Source organism: Myotis yumanensis, unplaced genomic scaffold, assembly GCF_028538775.1.
Source record: "Myotis yumanensis isolate MYYU_CA2020_CCGP unplaced genomic scaffold, mMyoYum1.0.hap1 SCAF_3, whole genome shotgun sequence".
Classification (NCBI taxonomy): Eukaryota; Metazoa; Chordata; class Mammalia; order Chiroptera; family Vespertilionidae; genus Myotis; species Myotis yumanensis.
In genome coordinates, this window is record NW_027223754.1 from 15105977 (window position 1) to 15121193 (window position 15217).

Sequence of the window (15217 nt, forward strand, 5' to 3'; positions counted from 1 at the left end):
TAGGGGAAATGGGGTAATGTAAGCCTGGCATTCGTAGCCTAAGAAAGAGGCAGACCAGGAAATGCCAACATCCCCGAAAGAATGGATATTGTCTAACGGCTGTGGACTTGCAGTTGGGGAAGATGAAGTGTAGGTTCTGCGGATGGAGGGTGGTGATGGTGGTACAGCAATGTGAAGGTATTGAAGGCCCCTGAGCCGTACACTTCAAAAGGGTTAAGATGGTAGGTTCTATCCTATTTTCGAAGTTGAGTCCTCTCAGTTGCCCGGACTCGAAGCCGGTGAGCAGCCCGCTGCTGATCGGTGTCTGCCTCTGAAAGCGCTAGGACTCCCTGACTCCCTGCTCTTCTCTCGCAGGCACCGGCTGAGGTGGCACAGTTTCCAGAGCTCTCACCGGCCGAGCTTAAACTCAGTGTCACTGCAGATTAACTGCCAGTCTGTGGCCCAAATGAACCTGCTGCAGAAGTACTCGCTCCTGAAGCTGACGGCCCTGCTGGAGAAGTACACGCCTTCCAACAAGCATGGTTTCAGCTGGTAAGAGTTTAAACTGCTCCGGGAACCGCGACTGAAGATGTTTCACTCGGCTCCTGAGACTGTCCGGACACTGAGTATATGACAGTCCTATCCCTTTAATATCTTTAGCCAACCGTCCTAATGCAGTCACTCTCTGCCTTGTTGCGGCCACACTTGATGCTACGTAAGCTTTAGGGACTTGCCAGCAGGGTTGGTTGGTTGAGTTTTCAGCTCTCCTGGTGACAGATTGCCAGTTGATGGGGTGAGAATACATCTCCCCTCCATCGAATTGTGCAGGCCCCCTCCTTCCCAGAGGTGGGAGTAACCCATCGTAGGTAAATATATGTACAGTATCTGATCACATTTTGGAAACAAGGAAGGGAAAATGTAGTTTAAAAATATTTTTATTGATTTCAGAGAGGAAGGGGAAAGGAGAAAGATAGAAACATCAATGATGAGAGAGAATCACTGATCAGCTGCCTCTTGCCCACCCCCAAGTGGGAATCGAGCCTGCAACCTGGGCGTGTGCCCTGTCTGGGAATCGAACCGTGACCTCCTATTCATGGGTCGATGCTTAACCACTGACCCACACAGGCCCAGCGGAAAAATGCAGTTTAGATGTTGCTGTGAGACTGACTTTAAAATGCTTGAGGTACACTGCTTGGCTTTATAACCTATTGTATGCTTCTAGAAAGCATTTTTGATGTGACTGTTCACAGCATCACTCAAAAATCTGCCTGTGCTAAAGATTTTCTGTCTTTTCCAACAAATACTCTCACATGGTGATTCATAAATCTAAAATATTACAGAGTAAAATATATGTGAAGATAAAATTTATCACCTGAACTATCCGTAATTACGTGTGAAAATATTGCCCCTCATGTATATAACAGTTGGGCCAGATGGGACATGGATATGACCTAATACCTACATCTTAATTTTTTTACTCTCCGTGCAAAACAGAGACATGTCCCTAGATTGACATCCCAGCGCATTCCACAGTGTCAGCTGGGTATTCGTAAGTGTTCTCCCTAATCTGCGTGTTTGCTATCCAATTGCACAACTACTGTTTTTGCTGAAAGCCAGCAGCAGCCCGTCTCAGTGAGAGGGCTGTCGCGAGGCGGAGTTGCCCGCGAGTCCGAGGAGCAGCGTAACCGGCTCCCCCTCCCAGGACTTGTAGTGAGTTTAACTTCGGCATCAAAGCTCCTCCTGTTCAAAGGCTGTTATTATGGGAGCCTTGCTAAATACAGGAGTTGTTTGTTCTGAATGACAGAAATAAGTATTGACCGGTTTATCCCCACATGCTTCAGATTCTCGGCGGAGAGCGTAATGTGTTCCCTGCACATTCCGCTGCCCGGCTTCGGGCCCCCGACAAAGCCAGTATTATGCACGCTCCTAGCCGTGATACCGTATACTTAACTGTATGGAAATACAAATTTGGCCCTGCGTCTCGGCTTTGCCTCCCCTGCGGCTATAAACAGGGCCCTGTTGTGGCTGTTGGTAAGCACCCAGAAGTCGAGGCCGCGCGTCTCCTGCCCTGTTCCTCGGGGCGGAGAGTCATATTTCCCCGCTGGCTATTTAAAACTGCATATTTCACATTCTCGCTTCGGAGTTGGCCACCCCCTTCCCACCAAACCCTCAAGAATCTGAAAGTCCATAACACTTCTTGGAGTTCTGGTCAGTTTTTCCAGTGAGTCAAGACCAAATGTAAAAGCCTCGCATTGTGGGATCCACGGAGCAGGGAGAAATTCGACACAAAATTCTTTTCCTGTTAGTCCTGGCCCTTTCTTGTCTCGTTCACAGAGGTCGTTTGTAGAGCTCGACAGCGTTAAAGGCATGACATTGGTTTCCTGCTGTTGCAGATACTGTGGGGCGGACCTGCTTTCAGGACTCCAGGGAGCGGGGACGAGGCCACAAAACCCTCCTTGTTCTTTTCCATCTTCCTTAGGCACCTGAAGATGTGATGTCCTCCAGCTCAGCAGCTGGACAGTGGTTTTTTGACGTCAGGTCATTAGCGTGGCCCCCTTGTTGAGCTCTGGAGTTGGTGCCCCTGTGTTTGGCCAGCATCGTGTATTTGCTATTTCTGTCATACAGCCTTACCTGATCCTTCTTTTTTCTTTCTTTTTATTTTATTTAATTGATTTCAGAGACGAAGAAAGAGGGGGAGAAAGAGATAGAAACATCGATGATGAGAGAGAATCATTGATCGGCTGCCTCCCGCACGCCCCACACAGGGGATCGAGCCACTTGGGCATGTGCCCTGACGGAATCGAACCGAGACCTCCTGGTTCATGGGTCGACGCTCAACCACTGAGCCACACCAGCTGGGCCGACCCTTTTTACCCTAAACACTTTGGTTCTCATCAGGCACTTAGAAATTATTCTTGTCCATTGTCACAACAAAGGGGAACTTGTTTTTCAAACTCTGTCAGGAGGCACCTAACTAGTGTCTTGCACGGTGTCTTCTGCTTCTGTTTTTAACTGTGCCACCATTTTCTAAGGGAGCCCGTCAGTTCTCTGAAAGATGTCAGTGCGCCCCTGGCCAGGTAGCTCCATTGGTTAGCGCATTGTCCCAATATACCAAGATTACGGATTCGATCCCCAGTCAGGGCACATACAAGAATCAGCCAATGAATGTATAAATAAGTGGAACAATAAATCTCTCTCCCTCCCTCTCTCTAAAAAAAAAAAAAAAAAAAAAGAATTAAAAACAATAATATAGACCCGATTCTCAGGGTTCCCAGTGGAAGGAGACTCCCCAGCTGAGGAGGGTGACTGGCCTCACAGCCCCTACTCCTGGGAGACCTCCAACAGCACCTCCAGTGGAAGTGTCTGGGATGGCGGAAATGTTCTAAATTTGCACAGTCCAGTAGGGTCGCTGCTGGCCACAAAGGGCTAGTGAGTGCTTGAAATGTGGCTAGTACAACTGAGGACCTGATTTTCTAATTTTATTTCATTTACATTTAAATAGCCACCTTCATGGCACCACTCTAGGGCCCACAGGGTTTACCTGCGGAGATGGACGAGAGTAGGCAGACAAGTAAACATCTCACCTCCCCACCAATGTTCTTTAAATAGGGCTGTGCCCAAGTTCATGAAAAGGATCAAGGTTCCAGACTACAAGGACCGGAATGTGTTTGGCGTCCCTCTGACCGTCAACGTGCAGCGCTCGGGTCAGCCCCTGCCCCAGAGCATTCAGCAGGCCATGCGCTACCTTCGCAACCATTGTTTGGATCAGGTGAGCGCCGCAGCTGCAGGTCCCCCGTGACCCTGGGAGCTCAGGTGCATGCTCCTCTTTCGAGTTCTGTAGTGAAGATGTTGCTTTCATCTCGACACATAATGGTTTTCTTCCAACAGGTTGGGCTCTTCAGAAAATCGGGTGTTAAATCCCGGATCCAGGCCCTGCGCCAGATGAATGAAAGTGCCATCGATTGTGTCAACTACGAGGGGCAGTCTGCTTATGACGTGGCCGACATGTTGAAGCAGTATTTTCGAGATCTTCCGGAGCCACTAATGACGAACAAACTCTCAGAAACCTTCCTGCAGATCTACCAATGTAAGTTGTTCTTGGATCTTAACCCTGTTGGAGGTGTGGAGAAATGGAAGCAACTGAAACCTCTAGCTTCCTGTTTTTTAAAAAAGAGAAACCATAAGTCCAGATTTTTTTATGCATTCTCTGAATTTTTAAAAAATATTTTATTTTTTTTTTTAGAGGGAGAGAAGAGGGAGAGGGAGATAGAAACATCAGTGATGAGAGAGAATCATTGATCAGCTGCCTCCTACACACGCCCCCGTAGGGGATCGAGCCTGCAACGCGGGCATGTGCCCTGACCCAGAATCGAACTGGTGGCCTCTCGGTTCCTGGTTTGATGCTCAGCGGCTGAGCTACACCATCCGGGCACCCCTGGCTTCCTTTGATGTCGTCCTTTTGGACCCACCGGATGGCCTCTTGGAAATACATGTCATCAATTTCTTCCTTGCCTCCTCGTTTGTGGAGCGGGTTTCTGTAGACCTACGGAATGCAAAAAATAAGTTTCCCTTGTCATCATTCTCTCATTGCTGAAGCAATTGTCCATTTTTACCTTCTGATCCCAGAGCTCAGTCTTTCATTAGTTTCTAGAACAGGGTTATCTAAGAAGCTTAAAAAGGCAGGTACCAAGATCTCTCTCTCTCTCTCCACCTTCTGTATGGAAATTTCAGTTGCTTCCCATCCCTCCAGCAGGACCTGTTGTGTTTAAAATTTCACAGGTGTCTGTGTGTTTTATCTTGATGTTCAATGCATAAATAATCTTTTTCTGTTCTTCTTCTCGGCTTCTGCCAGAAATACTTGGGAAAACAATACCCATGCCCCTCTCACTTTTAAGTAAAGCTTAAAGCAAACAGTTATCTAAATTAATGATGAAGATCGGGATTATAGCTTTTACAGCTTTGTGTTTTTCTTGGCTCAGTGTCGTAGCAAAGCGATGTAATTTGAAAGCAGCTTCTCTTCGTGTTCCCATCATCTTTAGCTGGCGCATTGGACTCTATTTTATGAGAAATGGAGCTGGTCTGGATTATTTCATTATTTGTTTCATCCTTTCAGATTTTATGAAAACACAGGTCACATTTTCCCCACCAAGGTATTTGTTATGTATTGTAACCATGGAGCTGTTTAATCAGTGTGTCCTATGGCGCTGCGTTTGAGTGACTTGGTTTTTCCACCACATGCCTTTTTAAAAGAAAGATTTGCCTGGAAAAGGAGACCTGAAGGTTGGGTCCAGCATTTTCTACATGTGTATTAGTTTATGGGCCTCGTTCTCAAGCGTGTGTTTTTATAACAGCCTCTCAGTAGGCTTTCTAAAGCTGAAGGAAATCGCTGGTCGGATATGTCTGTCGTTTAAATTGACTGAATATTTGAGCAGCTTCCCTTTCCCACTTCAGGAATGAGCAGCTCAGTCAAAAGTGTGAGAGTCCCCGGAGATACCGAACATTTTATAGGAAAGACTAAGAAACCTCAGTTCTTACCCTGGGACACATACCTTAGATACGATGTTTTACTGACGCTGAACGAAAGTATCAGCACATCTTATTTTCAGAAATTGAGAATGGTAAATTAGGGATTTCTAAGAAGTACTTAGAAAGAAAAAGTGTTCTGTAAACTGAACAAACAGGCCTCGTCGGGAGCTGAACTCGGAGGTGGGCTTAGGAGTCTGTTGGCATTGTGGGTGTTTAAAATATCTCACCTCCTCCACTGGCAGGAAATACTTGAGGGTAGTGACGCTGGTGCAGCCCTAATTTCTTCCATATTAACCTCGAGTACACTCTCGGCAAGTGCTTGTTCAAGGCTGGCTGAGGCCTTTGATGCCGATGTGTTTGCTTTGGGACATTTCCTTGCGATGTACGTGGAAAATCACTGAGCTGATGGGGAAAATGCTGGTGTTGTGCAGATGTGCCCAAGGACCAGCGCCTCCAGGCCATCAAGGCCGCCATTATGCTGCTGCCGGACGAGAACCGGGAGGTGCTGCAGACGCTCCTCTACTTCCTGAGTGACGTCACGGCAGCTGTGAAGGAGAACCAGATGACCCCCACCAACCTGGCCGTGTGCCTGGCGCCTTCGCTCTTCCACCTCAATACCCTGAAGAGAGAGAATTCTTCTCCAAGGTAGGGGCCTCGGAGGGGCGCATGCGTCACGCTCTCCTTCGGGGGTTGTCCCCCTGTTCTCCTGGGATTCATACCTAAGTCAAGCAAATAGGAGTTGGATCTTTTCCCATCACAGCCCATGTGACCCTCCTGTCTTCTTAGCCCTGGGCGTGTGACTGCCTGGGCACTCTAGTTATAGGGGAGAGAGAGTCGGATTCATGCTTCAGCATGGGAGTGTTCGCCCAGTGTCCCGCCCGTCCCCCCCCCCCCCGCCGCCCCCCAGCCCTCTGTGACATTGTCATCATGCTCTGCCAGCAGAGAGTCACAGATTTACTGACCTAAACATCTGGGTGGGGGGTGAGCCCTGCCTTGGCACCCACGGGGCCAGGGGAGCCCAGCTCCTGGCCTGGGCCGGCAATTGAAAGGAAGTAGGCAGATCTAAGAGAACTGAGCGTAAGGTGGAGCCTGCAAGTTAAGGTCAAGCCCATGATTTGCGGAGTTTCTCCTTCGATGTCTGAGAGGTGGGAGTGGAGCGGCTGTAGAAGAAGCCGGAGAATCTAGAAAGTAACAAAGGCTGATGTTTGCTCAGCACTTACTCCGTCCCAGTCACGAGACTGCACCCTTGACATTCATAAAATTCTCAGTTGACCCGCAGAACAATCGCAGGAGGTGAGGATGATAACGTTGATATCCATTTCACGTCAGAGGAAAGTGAGGCTGCAGGGAGGGCCAGCTGAGGGAGTTGCTGGCCCGTGCCTGAAACGAAGAAGTGCAGCGCCAGTTGGAGCGTCTGACTTCTGAGAATATTTCTCATAAAGGCCTCATGGGGGGGGTGGGGGGGGGGACAGTCACTAACTGGCCTTCCCTGGGCCAGATCCATCCCACTGATCCCGTTCCTTCAGCTCTGGGGGACGGCCACAGACATTTCTGAGCTAGAAGCGAGGGCCTTGTGCTCGCTGAAGTAGCTTTGCTTCTGCAAGCCAGGCAGTGCTTGAAGATCCTTGAATTACTTCTGGCTGTTGACTAGCGTTCCAGCTTTTTTTTTTTTTAATCTTTATTGTTGAAAGTATTACATATGTCGCCCTTTTTCCCACCATTGACCCCCTCCAGCCCACACCCCGCCCCTCTAGCGTTCCAGCTTTAATGGGATAGAGAACAGAGATGGGCAGCAGAGAGAGATCAGATAAGATTAAAGCAAACCCTTTAGGAAACAATGGATTTCCCCTCACCTTCAGGAGGGGTCCTGTTTATCTAGACTGAGAAGAATAGGGACGTTACCCCAGTGTCCGGCACCTCCCACCCACACCCTTCTTAGCTGCCTCTCTCCCTCCCCAGCACACATCCAGAGACCTACAAGCTCCCCTATGTAAATAGGAACCTACTTAATGTGCTGGCTTTAAAGAGCCTAGATAGCATTGAAAACAGTCTCTTTCATGTTGTGTGTGTGTGTGTGTGTGTGTGTGTGTGTGTGTTGATAAAACTGAAAAATTCTAGTGACCAAAGTAAAGCTCCCTTGGGCGGGGTGGGTGGGAAGAGAGATTAACCAAAGAACTTCTATGCATATATGCATAACCCATGGACACAGGTAATAGTGTGGTGAAGGCCTGGGGTGGGGGGTGGGGGGTGAAGAGAAAGGAGGCAGGTGCAGCCAGAAGGGGTCAGTGGGGAAAAAAGAGAACATCTGTAATAATTTGAACAATAAAGATAAATTTTTAAAAATAATAAAGTTCTCTTGAACCCTTTAGTGACAGGTAGGCTCCAGTGAGCTGTTAATTTCTCTCCTTTGGGTTTCCTCAACGTACACATTGATTTAAAAATATGTGAATATTTGAATCTTTCCCCTCCTGTTTCTTCTGCCTAGGGTGATGCAAAGAAAACAGAGTTTGGGCAAACCAGATCAGAAAGATTTGAATGAAAACCTCGCTGCCACGCAAGGGCTGGCCCATATGATTGCTGAGTGCAAGAAGCTTTTCCAGGTAAGGATTTGGGGGATCTTGTTGTTGGTTAAGGATAACGTGGGTAGGGACGAAATCGTAGGTGCAATACTTGGTCACATCTCACCAAAAGATCCCTTCCGCAGCTGGAGAGTATATACAGAACCCAACAGTGCCTTACTATCTGTATTATAACATAAGCTAAGTAGAGTTAGTATGCTTAATGAAATGCCCACCTCCATACCCCCTAGATAGCAACAAACTACATGCAGTAAGTACTGTATCTGAGACATGTGCCTTCATCCACGTAAGCCCTGTTTCAGTCACTTACCTGCTACGTGACTTCTCAGGTACCTTACACTAGAATAAGGTATCCGTGGCCTCGTGATACCGCGTGAGGTGGGCGGGGACATCCTCCAGCTGTTGGGAACAGGGATTGGACTGCCTGCACCACCTTGAGGACCCAGCCTTGTTTCTGCCCTGTCCCTTCACTGCTGGGCAACGAGAGTGTGCACAGGCGGATCAACCTCCTTTTTTTTTTTTTTAATATATTTTTATTAATTTCAGAGAGGAAGGAAGAGGGGGAGAGAGAGAGAAACATCAATAATGAGAGAGAATCAATTATTGGCTGCCTTCTACACGCCCCCTACTGGGGATCAAGCCCACAACCTGGGCATGTGCCCTTGACTGGAATCAAACCCGGAACCCCTCAGTCCACAGGCCGAGGCTCTGTCCACTGAGCCAAACCGGCCAGGGCATCTCCCAACCTCCTTTTGGTCTCGTGTTCCTCACAGGTTCCTGAGGAAATGAGCCGATGTCGCAATTCCTACACCGAGCAAGAGCTGAAGCCTCTCACTCTGGAAGCTTTGGGACGCCTCTGTGCCGATGAGTCCGCTGACTACCAGCACTTCCTGCAGGACTGCGTGGACAGCCTGTTTAAAGAGGTCAAAGAGAAGTTCAAAGGCTGGGTCAGCTACTCCACGTCTGAGCAGGCCGAGCTGTCCTATAAGAAGGTAGGTCATCCCTCTGTCGTCCACCAGTTGAGTTCCAGGGGTCAGGGCTTGGGTTCCTTAGAGACGAGACCCTGTTACCCACACATACATCTCTGCGTGGGGATCTGGCACTCATTCCCTCTCCTGCAGAGCTGGGCGGCCAAGGGATTCAGATCCCCAGGTAAGAGCAGAAACCAGCCGGGTGAGGAATACTTGTCAGAGGAATCAAACAGCCAATGCAACCCTGCTTCCACAGAATCACACCAGAGTGCCCTGGAGTGTTTAACTGGTGGTGTTGGGCTTAGGCCTTGTAGAACCGGCTTGGGTTTTTCCATAATTTGATCAGAACCCCCTTGCACACTCCACTCCACTCTTGGCCCTTTAAAGAGCAGAGAGCTCTCAGGGGAGACATTGACTTGTTGGGACTGCACGCCTGTGAGGGCGGGCACATGGTGGGTGGCTTAGCAGGGTAGGCCCAGCACAGGTATTTGTTGACACTGTCCTCCATCACCTTGAAAAGAAATAACCAGGAGGGCAGTCCGGATAGCCATGCAGGCTTGGGGTGCAAATAAAGGATCCTACTTGATTCCATTGACCCTGACATGGGTCCCAGGGGAACATGGGAAAGTTTGAACCTGAAGTGACACCAGCCGTTTTGTTCACTTTTGGCCTAACCCTCGGGGGTGGCAGCCTGTTAAAGCCACAGGTGATCATTAGCCTCCAAACAGATGACCGAGTACTGGGCTAGCAAGTTGCCTTCCAAGTCTGGGTGTGTGCGAATTGTCTTAGCCCTGAAAGGTGCATCCTCTCTTCAGGTGAGTGAAGGACCCCCTCTGAGGCTTTGGCGGTCGACCATCGAAGTCCCTGCGATGCCCGAGGAAGTCTTGAAGCGCCTCCTTAAAGAGCAGCACCTCTGGGATGTAGACCTGTTGGATTCAAAAGTGATCGAAATCCTGGACAGTCAGACTGAAATTTACCAGTACGTTCAGAACAGTATGGCACCCCATCCTGCTCGGGACTACGTCGTTTTGAGGTGAGAGCTTCTGAATTGATCATTTATTTTTAATGTTTTTAATTGATTTCAGAGAGAGGAAAGGAGAAGGGAGAGAGAGATAGAAACATCAATGATGAGGGAGAATCATCGATCGGCTGCCTCCTGCTGAGGGTGGAGGCCGCAACCTGGGCGTTGTGCCCTGACCGGGAATTGAACTGTGACCTCCTAGTTCATGGGTCGATGCTCAACCACTGAGCCACACCGGCAGGGCCCAAATTGATGTTCGTGGCCAGGATGAGCCTGTGGGTCACTGAATAAGATGGTAAAATTACTTCCATTAGAACGTATGCCTCCATAAAATGGTTGAACCTTTGCAAATATGAAAAATATATCTACTTTTATTAAAGTAGTGTGTTCATCCCTGAAATGGTTTGGACTCTTTGGGAATTGAGCTCAGAAAGAGAGGCACACTCAACTGGATGCACGTCCTGGTAGCAGATTCTTCCCCCTTTTAGGATACATGTTCTCGTTAGAAGTAGCTGACGGGTGCATAAGCCAGGAAACAACATTCAGGTTCCCAGGGGGTTAACAGTTGAGGCTGGTTTATATCTAATTCATAATTCTCTGGAGACATGATAGAAAGAGGAATTCCAAGAATCTTTGAGGAACTGTCACATCATTAGTCCAGAACTTTTCCGACAGAGCAGCGTTCATTCAGATGCTTACGCTCTCAGACAGCTGTGGAACGTAACAATGGTTTACAGTCGCACTTCAGATTGGTTCTCTTTGAAAGAGCTGGCTGTGTGAGCAGGTACACCTCCTGGAGATGTGGCTCTGGACAGAGCTCGTTCAGGAGTCCTTGCACACGAGTTCAGGATGCCGTTCACGCAGGGCGGGGCCACCGAGCCGTCCTTCAGTGTCTCTGAGGGCGAGGCCCCACTTGGCTTCCAGGAAGTTTTATTTTTTCCCTCTGGTTTTGTCTCGACAGGACATGGAGGACTAACTTACCCAAGGGGGCATGTGCCCTTTTACTCACATCCGTGGATCACGACCGGGCACCCGTGGTGGGGGTGAGGGTCAATGTGCTCCTGTCCCGGTATCTGATCGAACCCTGCGGGTCAGGGAAATCCAAACTCACCTACATGTGCAGAGCTGACTTAAGGTATGTTCTGCCTCTGATTTTTTTGACATGGTGAGGGTCACGGGGAAGACAGACTTTTTGCCTGGTGCAGAGAATGGCTTAAATGAGCACGTGTTGCATCTTGGTTACTCCAGGAAGAGTGGCGCTGAAGTAACACGTTCGTGTTTCTTGGCCTTTGGGTACCACGGCCTACTTTTGATCCTTTAGAACATGTGGCGCTAACGTAATGTGGTACGGTGGTTCTGCCATGAATGTAAAGCCACAGGAAATGCGAGTTTGAACGAGCAAGCAGGGTTTTCTCATTTTATAGTCAAGGGTGTCTGAATCATGTGACATGCCCTTTTAGTAATTCTTTGCTACAGATCAAAGTGTATTAGTATCAGAAAAGTAGTGCCATGCAGCCTTATAGACAAAAAATGAACCTCTGCAAACTCCATCCACAGTGGCTCTCAGGTTACATAAAGTCTCATTGGAAATCTTTACATCTCAGCACTTCTGCAGGCACCCGTGTGCTCTGTTTTTGTTAACATGCCGCAGCTTTCCCTAAACCAGCGGTTCTCAACCTGTGGGTCGCGACACCTTTGGGGGTCGAACGACCCTTTCACAGGGGTCGCCTAAGACCTTCGGAAAACACATATATAATTACATATTGTTTTTGTGATTAATCACTATGCTTTAATTATGTTCAATTTGTAACAATGAAATTGGGGGTCACCACAACATGAGGAACTGTATGAAAGGGTCGCAGCATTAGGAAGGTTGAGAACCACTGCCCTAAACAGTTTCACTCAATCTGTAGTTTCTTGAGACACTTAGAGTTCCAAGTGTGTGGTGGAAAGGCCAGGAGATTGCCCTGGAACAGTAAGAGCAACCTGTACTTGCACATGTTGCTGAGCAGGAAGTGGAAGTATAGTATTTGCAAGTCCCTTCAGCTGGTCTCAGGGCTTTCCAGCTGGAATAATTGGCCTGCTTTTCCTCTGTCCCAGGGGCCACATGCCAGAGTGGTACACGAAATCTTTCGGACATTTGTGTGCAGCCGAAGTTGTAAAGATCCGAGACTCTTTCTGTCACCAGAACACTGAAAGCAAAGACACTAAATCCAGGTGATCACCGAGGCAGAGCCGCCGTGTCCACCTTCCCACCTTCCGTGCGTTCGTTTCCAGAACCCTTGCCAGAGCTCGGAAGCACGGGTCCTGCGTCTAATCCTGAAACAAAACTGCAAGTTGGAGCATAGGAATCGACTGTAGTGATTTGATACATTTTCAAAGCTGCTTCCCGTTGGTTTAAGGTCTGTGTTTACAGATCTTGACTGGAATATATAAGATTGCAAAAGAAAAATGTATTCTTATGCGAATTGCTTCTGAGAAGCAACACTATAAATACATTACAGAAGATAATGAAGATACTTCATTCTCTTGTGATATTGGTGTATGTGTCCCTATGTCCTTGTGTATGCAGCGTGTTGAGGGGCTGGCGTATCCACTGGAATAGTTGGTACTCTACGACAGGTTTTCTCACTGAGAGGAGCAGAGAAAGGTTTGCACAGAGGCGTGTGTGTATGTTTGTTTGTTGCTGGTTGCATGGCACAGATGTGTAGGTTGGGACGCCGCAGTGTCTGGCACACTGAGATGCCTCCAGAAGGATATTGATGCGTCAGGTGCAGTTTAACCTGGAATATCTGACTACCCATGGATCCATCCAGAAATTTAAAAGGGAACTCTTTTATTTTGAGGGGTCAGACAGCCTACCCTTGTCCATTTTTTATTTCCTGAGTTATATTAAACAGACTCCTCTATCTACTTCTTTACCTGGGAAGTGATTGTAGTGAATTTACTCTGATCTCCCATTTCAGACACCATTTCTCTCTAGACCTGAATGCAAAAGTTGTTTGTAGGTTGTTATTAACAGCATTTTCAAAAGCTGAACAGGTTTATTAATTTAATTTGCCCTTAACAGCAAATAGGTTTTCTGGCTTTTTTTTTTCCTTTGCTTTTTCTATATTTTCTTTTTTTTCCCCTTTATAATGATGTCCTTGGAATTTATTTTCATGATAATGGCAAACAGGTATCACAGTAAAAAGCAAAACAGCAGCACAGTTTTGGAAGGGTGGTCTTTATACAGGTTTTACTGTAATGGTAAAGGTCGACTTCAGAGACAGTATTAGTGAATTTATTTAGTATGGATCGAAGTGAATAATGTATGAATGAGAGTTGTAAGAAGGATTTTTATTTTGTTATAACATAATGTAGTTACCATTGTCAGTGTTATTTCCAAGGTTCTTTGAAGAATTGGTGGGGACAGATTAGAGTGTTAAAATTTGAGTATTTTGGATATCAGTGTTTTTCATGAAGATATACTTGTATATTCAATTTGAATGGCTTTCAGATTTGTAAGATTGTATGTTGTATATACCATTCTATTAAGACACATGTACACATGTCCACTGTGCTTTCCAACATAGATTAAGCATGATAAAGATTATTATTTAAAATATACTTGTATTTATACCTCAGATATTCTTTTGGGTTTTGTACCTCAAGGCTTTTTTTTTTCCTAATGTAAATACACTTACATGAATACAGTCTAAGAGAAAAAATAAATAAAAGAAGAGGTTTATAATGTGCTCTGTATCTGTACAGAATATAATCGATAAGTGCACTATTAAATGTTTAAGGGAAAAGTCTGGCCTGCTCTCCTCTGCAATGCAGCTTCCTCCCTCCCACCCTGGAAACCACAGACTGCAAGGCACATCATCCTAGCACCAGCCACAGCGAAAGCACGGAGTTGCTGAAGGAAAAACCGGACTGCAAATCATTCCAAGGCCAAACCGCAGCTGAGCCGCTCGCTAGCCCACAGCGAAGCCTGGAGATGCTCTCTGAAGGCTGTTAGGAAGTGATGCTGAGAAAGTTATGGGAAAGCACAACAGCTACGGAAAGATGCTCCTCAGCAAAGCCAAGGTCACCGTTCATCCCACCAAAGGTCTCTCCCACGGTTTGGCTCTCCTGTTGAGAGGATGTCTTCCACGTTTGACAAGAGGAGATCCCTAAGGGTGTGGACATTTGCAGGAACTCTGCTTACGTCGCCTAGAGTGCTATCGCCACAACTGACTGATTGTGACTAATGGCCTAGATTGTAAGGTCTCTGAGGGCAGGGCTCTCCTGCACATCTCTGTACTCCCCTGCAGCAGCTTTCAGTGTTTGTACTTGTAGGCACCTAATAAATGGATTATTTGCTAAATGGGATTGGTTGAACTCGCTTGTTACTTGAAAAGGAAGAGAACTGAGGATGCTACCTGTCTTAAGCCCTCACTTGGGCTCATCACTGCCCGTTTTGAGATTAAAGAGAGTGAACATTGTTAAACGATATGGGATCTTAAAAGTTTAAACTAGCGAAGATGCATAGATAACCGTATATAGATCCTATGGAGACTGATTTTTTAAATTTGAGTTTCTTTGAGATGGAATTTTTAACCTACTGCATTTCCCAGATACAATGTGATACTGATCTGTGACAAATATTCACTTTGGGCATAGAAAAGGGGACAAACCCAACTTTATTGTAAGTTTTTAAATTTTTTTTTTTTTTTTTTTACTGACTTTTTACAGAGAGGAAGGAAAAGGGATAAAGAGTTAGAAACATCGATGAGAGAAAGACATCGACCAGCTGCCTCCTGCACACGCCCCACCAAGGATGTACCCGCAACCAAGGTACATGCCCTTGACTGGAATCGAGCCTGGGACCCTTCAGTCCGCAGGCCGACGCTCTATCCACTGAGCCAAACCAGTTAGGGCTATTGTAAGTTTTTAAAAGACACACCCAGAGTGAAGGCTTTTTAAACTGGCCTCTGCCTTCAGACCTGGTTTCCACGGGGCTATATAAAATCAAAGTACCTTAGGCCTGAAATACCCAATACTTGAGCTGTTTGAACAGTTCTGAAGTGGTTTCTAACAGGTCATGCGGTTACAGGACGTGGCGGTAACCTCATGGCACCCAGGTAGATTACATGACTTTGGTGGCACACCAATTT

At 47.1% G+C, this 15217-nt stretch overlaps 1 protein-coding gene across 8 annotated transcripts in view; it reads left to right on the top strand.

Annotated features, from left to right (window-relative positions):
- DLC1 (DLC1 Rho GTPase activating protein) overlaps positions 1-14430 on the top strand; it is a 368479-nt gene extending 354049 nt beyond the window's left edge. For all 8 annotated transcript variants that reach the window (XM_070408300.1, XM_070408301.1, XM_070408303.1 and 5 more), the window contains 9 exons: positions 355-531; positions 3589-3748; positions 3868-4066; positions 5937-6150; positions 7991-8105; positions 8858-9076; positions 9871-10088; positions 11038-11211; positions 12177-14430. In XM_070408300.1, the coding sequence (XP_070264401.1) occupies positions 355-531; positions 3589-3748; positions 3868-4066; positions 5937-6150; positions 7991-8105; positions 8858-9076; positions 9871-10088; positions 11038-11211; positions 12177-12297 (1597 nt within the window). In that variant the 3' untranslated portion in view covers positions 12298-14430. The remainder of the gene's footprint in view (positions 1-354; positions 532-3588; positions 3749-3867; positions 4067-5936; positions 6151-7990; positions 8106-8857; positions 9077-9870; positions 10089-11037; positions 11212-12176) is intronic.
- The last annotated feature ends 787 nt before the right edge of the window (positions 14431-15217 follow it).